Source organism: Zea mays, chromosome 7 (assembly GCF_902167145.1).
Source record: "Zea mays cultivar B73 chromosome 7, Zm-B73-REFERENCE-NAM-5.0, whole genome shotgun sequence".
NCBI classification, from domain to species: Eukaryota; Viridiplantae; Streptophyta; class Magnoliopsida; order Poales; family Poaceae; genus Zea; species Zea mays.
In genome coordinates, this window is record NC_050102.1 from 76,920,727 (window position 1) to 76,929,044 (window position 8,318).

The 8,318-nt window shown below is 40.5% G+C and overlaps 1 protein-coding gene across 1 annotated transcript; it reads left to right on the forward strand.

Moving 5' to 3' along the window:
* The first annotated feature begins 1,908 nt into the window (after positions 1-1,908).
* On the forward strand, positions 1,909-3,883 carry LOC103632474 (probable serine/threonine-protein phosphatase 2A regulatory subunit B'' subunit TON2). The gene is made up of 5 exons (XM_008654282.2): positions 1,909-2,154; positions 2,801-2,892; positions 3,118-3,180; positions 3,289-3,387; positions 3,587-3,883. Exons 1-5 carry the CDS (start codon positions 2,085-2,087, stop codon positions 3,866-3,868), a joined length of 606 nt encoding a protein of 201 aa, XP_008652504.1. The 5' UTR covers positions 1,909-2,084; the 3' UTR covers positions 3,869-3,883.
* The last annotated feature ends 4,435 nt before the right edge of the window (positions 3,884-8,318 follow it).

An 8,318-nucleotide genomic window follows, 5' to 3' on the forward strand; every position in this document is an offset into this window, starting at 1 on the left:
TAATGATGATGGTATAATTATGATCTCTGGTATTTCCTATTGGAGGGGGTACATTTGGGTAATAACTGGGTTTATTACTAAAACTTGGCTCTACTAGTAGTAATATATACTTGACCAACTAAAAGCAACTGCTTAGCCTTAACTCCACATACAGCTAGTCCACTTTAGCCAAATAGGACATTTGCTGAGTACGTTGATGTGTACTCACCCTTGCTTTACAAACCACCCCACCCCAGATTGTCCACACTGTACTCAGTGCTCGGGAGGAGATGCTGGCAACATAGAGGATTTTGAGGAGTTTCAGGACTACGATGAGCTCTAGTTTATCTTAGTGGCAAACCCCAGTCAGCTGCATGTGAAGGCCTTATCTTCTACGTTTCGTATTTCCGCACTTTGATGTTAATGACTATGTTATATACTCAGTGGATGTCTTGAACATCTTGTTGTAATAAAGTACTTTTCCGCTATTTACTTTGAGCAATGTGTGATGATGTCCAATTATGTAATCGCTGTGTACGTGACTTTCTGATCTTGGCATGTGAAAGTCGCCTAGAGGGGGGGTGAATAGGGCGAATCCACTACTAGAGATATGTTTATTTAAGACGCACATTTTAAAATGGATATCAGTGCATTTTATAGAAGCGCCGTTTATCATACGGTGATAAGTAATATAAGACGGTTTGTTTGAGATATGTCTTTAATAAAAAAGTATTTTGAGACAGTTACATCGTAAGAAATGTCTTATATTGATTTAAGACAGATTGTTATTGAAAAATGTCTTAAATAAATATACCTTTTGAGTCATTAAGAATGCAAGTATTGTCTTAGATTCTGATTAGTATATTAGACACTTATGTATATGAAACATCTCAAATACTGATATTATTAGAGTCGTCTAGACTATAAAAACTGTCTTAGATGTTAGTGGGTATACTAGATACTTCTAAATATAAATCGTCTTTATATGATATTTTTTGTAAAACGTACTATGAAAAAATATAGTAAATAATGAATTCGGCTAGTATACTTTCTTAAAACTGCAACCCCTATGGGCTCGGCTCGTTTCCACCCCTACCTCCATAGCTGGATATGTGTTAGCGTCCATGATCATGCAAAAGGCCCTTTGTTCTTTGAGAAATCAACATGTTGTCCTCGTTGGGCGTTGGTGCCCCTCAGCCTCGCCCCTCGCTGGATACCAAGGGGATTTGGTTTCCAAACTCACCATAGGTCGATCGTGCCTCCGTTTGTAACACCCTAGGTGTTTACCGTCTGCTCGACAACGAGTATGAATTTAAGCACGTAATATCAGTGGATAAAACAGATGCTAAATTTTAATCATCTTCGCCTATCGCGATTTTAATATCGCATTTGTTTCGTCTGTCGCGAGTTCGACATCATTTTTATTTTTATCTATCCAGGCTCTTCCTAAATTTTCATGATGTTCGGAACATAGTTGTTCCAAAAATCGGTGCATCCGATGATTATTTAAAATTCATCGCTCGTGCAAATACGAATTTGGAAATTCAGCCCAATTCTCCGATTTCATCTCAAATAAAATAATTAGAACTCAACAACAACGGTTTTTGGTCCAAAATAAACCTGACCGAGTGCGCTGTCCTCAGCAAAGAAATCGATGGTGTTCAGAGGACAGATACATTTTCTAAATCAACCCCCATCTCCATATCCAAAGCCGATGTTCTTTGGATTGGTTTAATTGTTTTACACCCTGATCCAACTGTCCGGATAGCGAGCGGATTTTTGTTTGGTTTCAGATTAATTTAATACGATCTGAATTATCACGATAACATTCAAATCTGAATCGTTAAAAATTTATCAGGTTTAAATCAAATCAAACCGTGTCATAGGTACCGTCGACCCATTTTATATATCGCTAAAATATGAATTCACAAATATCTGCGAAATTCTTTAAAGAAATAAAAAAATGAATCTTCTTCTCCATCCCTATACCCTATCTATCGCCGCCCCCTACCCCTAATTTTTCTCTAGCCGCCGCGCTCCTGATCCTTATTTCTGCGCGCGCTGCATCGGCGCCCACCGGGAGGCGGATCCCGCCCGCCTCGTCCATGCCGTGGGTCCGCAATCTCCGCCGCTTCATCGGCATGGGCGCTGGCCTCGGATCCGAGGCCCTCATGGGTCAGTGCCTCTCGCCTCTGTTCCGCCCTTAGCCCCCGACCTCCGCTCTAGGCTCGGTCGGAGTTGCACGCTCTGGATTTCGAGGTGGTGGTTAGGTGATAGGATTAGGGTTTACGTGCGCCCCAGTTTGGAATGCGTGCGGTAGGAGGATGAGATCTGTGCACCATAGGGTGTATGGTGATGTAATGCAGCCCTACTACGGGTACCTGAAAAAGTTGGATGCTGATTTGCAGCTGTTGATTTTTGTGGAGATTCACTTGGGAAGAAAATGGTGATTTCTGAAGAGGTAGGGATGTTTAGGAAGGCTATAGATTTTGGATGTGTGTTGTTTGAGTTTTTTACTCGTAATTCATGATAGGGTGATATCTGGTCTCAGGACAGTGGGCTAAGTGCTAGTACTTCTCTGTCACTGCACCTGTACGGAGAGCTAGGGCCCTTTTTCTTTTGTAATTTATCACAATTATTGAATTATAGTTGTTTGGTGGTTCCTTGCATGTTCTGGGTGATGAAAGTGATACAAAAAACCTAGCATGTTCTCTTTGGAAACAAGCTTAAAATAAAATGCTAGACTGCTGTGGTTGCTTTGTTGATCAACATACACATTTCATACCACATTCATGATTTGTTCTATACGCACAATTTGCAGAACTGGAGACTAAAAGGATATTGCTTGAGATTTTCAAGGAGCGGCAGCGGAAGAGTGCCGAGGCTGGTTCCATCCCAAGTTTTTACAAGAAGGTGCATGATTCAGTTTCCTGACTGCTCTTGTTCTTTTTTATTTGTACTCTTTAGATGAAACTTACAGTTTAACTAGAATAGAACAGTAGCAGCTCTAGCTACCTCAATAGAGGGTAGAAATTTCTTTTGGGTCCCCTCAGTAATTACAATTGGTTCTATTTTGTAGAATCTAGCACCTTAGTTGTGGATACTAAACTAATCTCCAATTCTCCATCTTGTGTCCAGAAACCTGAAGAAGGATCCATTAGCTCTAGAGTTCAAAGGTTGGCCAAGTACAGGTTTCTAAAGGTAACATCAGGCTTTTCTTTTGATTTGGTGGCACACTAAGCTTTATTTTGTTGGCATTTTTCTCTGAATGACTTGTGTCTTATGGGAGCTATTCGATACCAATTACAGAAACAATCAGAGCTTCTGCTGAATGCTGATGATCTTGATGCCATGTGGGTTTGTCTCAGAGAAAATTGTGTTATTGATGATGCTACTAGTGCTGAAAAGGTAAGATTCCTTTTTTATGTATTTTACACCACATCAGCTAGTTTTGTTCTGGGCTCAATGGCTCACTGCTGATATCAACGACTCAGAACTCACCGCTAGCAGCTACATGTGTGGTCTCCATTTATGTTTCTTTAGCCGTATATGTAGCACACTTTTTATTATTTATCTCCCTTTATTATTTCTTTCTGGAATACTGCAGATGAATTATGAAGATTTATGCCATATCGCCACAGTCTGCACGGAGCAGATTGGTCAGAAATGCAAACGATTTTTCAGCCCTTCAAACTTCATGAAGTTTGAGAAGGATGATTCTGGGAGGATTGCTATCCTACCATTTTATCTTTATGTCATGCGAACAGTGAGTTGTTTTCTGCAAGAGAAGTTGTTAAAATTGGCAGTTGATGTTACTAATTACGCGGTTGGAGTTCTTAACGGCAACTTGGTCCATTTGAATCTTATTGATGCAGTGGTGCAAATGTGACCATCAATGTCATATGTTATTTCTGGCCGAGCACATACTAGGCAGGCTTCACAACCCCAGGAAATGAATGGGGGAATAACAACCCATGTACAAGCTTCATCTCTTTCTTGTGTCTATTGATGAGTTGTTATTCCTCTGTCAATTAATTGTACATGGGTAATTTTTTCTATTATTTTTCTTCTCTTGACTGTTCCCTTGCTAAATTTGTGCCAATATTTGATGTGATTGCAGTGATGAGGGTGTTCACTGGCCAGTGAAAAATGGTCTCCATCTATCAAGAAGCATTGTGGTGTACTTCAAGCACAATGATATGGCTTCACTTGCAAGCACTTTGGAAAAACTTACTCGTGGAAATAAATGTGCTGAAAAGATTAGACGCTACATTGTTGTAGAATCCATTTACCAGGTGCAGTGCTTTTGATTGTTTTGTGTTGATTTGTGCTGTCTTTTTCTATATGTCCTTATGAAAGTTTGGAAAATAAAATGTCCATTTAACCTGTGCAACCTAGGCTATTCATGAAACCTCTCTTACAGTCGTCATGGTTTGTGAACACAGAATTCTGGCCAAATTGCCCCCTTGGATGAGATTGTCAGGTTGAAGGAGAAATATCGATTCCATGTTATTCTGGAGGAGAGTCATTCTTTTGGGGTGCTTGGCAAGTCTGGGTGTGGCCTTGCTGAACATTATGGAGTTCCTGTGAGTGTTTGGCCTCAGCTTTTCTTAATGTTTCACCGTAATGCCCCACCTGTGGTGTCTGACCAGGGTGCGCTGTTACCTAGCTCCCAAACGAGGCCTAACTGTTTGGTGAAATGCTTGGGACAAAGTGGCCAGCAAGAATGGAGTCATGGAACATCGGCAAGAGGGGTGCGGCAGCGGCAACCGATGTATCCCTTGGACAATCTGGTTTTGACATGATGCAAATCAATCTGTTGTATATTGTATTCCGCACCTGCATAGATTGTTTGGCTAATTACAAGATTATCTCAGTGTTTTGGTTTGGATTTAGAGTACACTTATGTATGAAATATTGATTGGTACTCATTTATATTATATTAATTATATTATTATTAAATACATGTATGTGTATTTCTCTTTCAAATTATTATAATGTGGTATCTCAAATGAATTTAAATTGAAGAATATATTATTATTAAGTCAATTTGTTTAAATCTTATTAAGACGGTTCTAAAAATGTCCAATATCGGTCTTCTAAATAAGACGATTTCCAAAATGTCCAATATCAGTCACCTAAATAAGACGGTTTTTATATTGCAAGCGCTTATTAATATAGAACATTTTAGACAGTTTACTAAATAACTTGTGACTTAAAATGTTCATATACTCGACGGTTGTTTTGAAAAAGTGTCTTAAATAAACATAATTTAAGACAGGTTATTGGACAAAATGACTTAAACAAATACCTTTTTTGGACGGTTATAAACTAACAATGTCTTATGTAATATCTTTTTACGACGGTTTACAACCATCTTAAATGTGGGATATCTTTTGCGACTCCATCAAATTTGGACACTTGAGAAACGTCTTAATAAGTGAAAATTAACCGTCTCATATAATAGGATATGTAGTAGTGATCTGAAATTTATAAACTTAAGCACAACTACAAGCCGAGTTAGCGTTAAAAATATGAACGAGTCCGAGAGAGAGGGCGAAAAACAAATTGTGGGCAAATAAAGAGTGAGACACGATGATTTGTTTTACCGAGGTTCGGTTCTTGCAAACCTACTCCCCGTTGAGGTGGTCACGAAGACCGGGTCTCTTTCAACCCTTTCCCTCTCTCAAACGGTCACTTAGACCGAGTGAGCTTCTCTTCTCAATCAAACGGAACACAAAGTTCCCGCAAGGACCACCACACAATTGGTGTCTCTTGCCTTGGTTACAATTGAGTTTGATCACAAGAAGAATGAGAAAGAAAAGAAGCAATCCAAGCGCAAGAGCTCAAATGAACACAAATGTCGCTCTCTCTAGTCACTATTTGATTTGGAGTGACTCCGAACTTGGGAGAGGATTTGATCTCTTTGATTGTGTCTAGAATTGAATGTTATAGCTCTTGTAATGTGTTGAAGGTGGAAAACTTGGATGCCATTGAATGTGGGGTGGTTGGGGGTATTTATAGCCCCAACCACCAAAATGTGGCCGTTGGAAGGATGCTGTCGCATGGCGCACCGGACAGTCCGGTGCGCCACCGGACACTGTCCGGTGCGCCAGCCGTTGGGGTTCGACCGTTGGAGCTCTAACAGGTGGGGCCTTTGGGCTGTCCGGTGGTGCACCGGACAGGTCCTGTAGACTGTCCGGTGCGCCAACTGTGCTTGCTCTGTCCTCTGCGCGCGCAGGCGCACATTAAATGCGTTGTAGTCGACCGTTGCGCGCGAAGTAGTCGTTGCTCCGCTGGCACACCGGACAGTCCGCTTCACCGTACAGTCCAGTGAATTATAGCGGAGCGGCTTCCCATTTTCCCGAAGGTGGCAAGTTCATCGTCGAGTGCCCTGGTGCACCGGACACTGTCCGGTGGCACACCGGACAGTCCGGTGCGCCAGACCAGGGTGCCATTTGGGATGTCTTTTGCTCTCTTTGTTTGAACCCTTTCTTGGTCTTTTTATTGGCTTATTGTGAACCTTTGGCACCTGTAAAACTTATAGACTAGAGCAAAATAGTTAGTCCAATTATTTGTGTTGGGCAATTCAACCACCAAAATCAATTAGGAAAAAGGTGTAAGCCTAATTCCCTTTCAATCTCCCCCTTTTTGGTGACTGATGCCAACACAAACCAAAGAAAATATAGAAGTGCATAATTGAACTAGTTTGCAGAATGTAAGTGCAAAGGTTGCTTGAAATGAAATCAATATATTCTCATAAGATATGCATGGATTGTTTCTTTATATTTTTAACATTTTGGACCACGCTTGCACCACATGTTTTGTTTTTGCAAATCCTTTTGTAAATTCTTTTTGAAGTCCTTTTGCAAATAGTCAAAGGTAAATGAATAAGACTTTGAGAAGCATTTTCAAGATTTGAAATTTTCTCCCTCTGTTTCAAATGCTTTTCCTTTGACTAAACAAAACTCCCCCTTAATAAAATCCTCCTCTTAGTGTTCAAGAGGGTTTTAGATATTAGTTTTTGAATAGGTTGTTCCAATTTGAAATTGTATCGAAAATAAGATACCAATTGAAAAATTCATTATTTCAAAACCTTTTCTTAATTCAAATTTTGTAAATTGGTGGTGGTGCGGTCCTTTTGCTTTGGGCTAATACTTTCTCCCCCTTTGCCATGAATCGCCAAAAACGGATACTTGAGTGAAATATAAGCCCTTAGTAACCACTTTCTCCCCTTTTTGGCAAGCAAAATATGAGTGAAGATTATACCAAAGTTGGAGAGTTGCTCGGAGCGACGGCGAAGGATGAGTAATTCGATGGAGTGGAGTGGAAGCCTTTGTCTTCGCCGAAGACTCCAATTCCCTTTCAATCTATGACTTGGTTTGAAATTTACTTGAAAACACATTAGTCATAGCATATAAAAGAGACATGATCACAGGTATATTAATGAGCTATGTATGCAAGATATCAAAAGAAATTCCTAGAATCAAGAATATTCTGCTCATGCCTAAGTTTGTTGAAAGTTTGTTCATCTAGTAGCTTGGGAAAGATATCGGCTAATTGTTCTTTAGTGTTAATATATGCAATCTCGATATCCCCCTTTTGTTGGTGATCCCTAAGAAAATGATACCGAATGGCTATGTGTTTAGTGCGGCTATGCTCAATGGTATTATCCGCAATGCGGATTGCACTCTCATTATCACATAGAAGAGGAACTTTAGCTAATTTGTAACCATAGTCCCTAAGGGTTTGCCTCATCCAAAGCAATTGCGCGCAACAATGGCCTGCGGCAATATACTCGGCTTCGGCGGTAGAAAGAGCTACGGAATTTTGCTTCTTTGAAGCCCAAGACACCAGAGATCTTCCCAAGAACTGGCAAGTCCCCGATGTGCTCTTTCTATTAATTTTACACCCCGCCCAATCGGCATCCGAATAACCAATTAAATCAAATGTGGATCCCCAAGGGTACCAAAGCCCAAACATAGGAGTATGAACTAAATATCTCAAGATTCGTTTTACGGCCGTAAGGTGAGTTTCATTAGGGTCAGCTTGGAATCTTGCAAACATGCATACAGAAAGCATTATGTCCGGTCGAGATGCACATAAATAGAGTAAGGAGCCTATCATCAACCGGTATACCTTTTGATCGACGGATTTACCTCCCGTGTCGAGGTCGAGATGCCCATTGGTTCCCATGGGTGTCTTGATGGGTTTGGCATCCTTCATCCCAAACTTGGTTAGAATGTCTTGAATATACTTCATTTGGCTAATGAAGGTGCCCTCTTGGAGTTGCTTCACTTGAAATCCCAAGAAGTACTTCAACTCCCCAATCATCGACA

What these genes read in the sequence shown, in the direction of transcription:
- LOC103632474 (XM_008654282.2), top strand. Translation starts at nt 2,085, where the DNA reads ATGCCGTGGGTCCGCAATCTCCGCCGCTTCATCGGCATGGGCGCTGGC. An exon ending in CGGATCCGAGGCCCTCATGG is followed by an intron (nt 2,155 to 2,800) that starts GTCAGTGCCTCT and finishes CACAATTTGCAG; the next exon opens with AACTGGAGACTAAAAGGATA. An exon ending in TCCCAAGTTTTTACAAGAAG is followed by an intron (nt 2,893 to 3,117) that starts GTGCATGATTCA and finishes TCTTGTGTCCAG; the next exon opens with AAACCTGAAGAAGGATCCAT.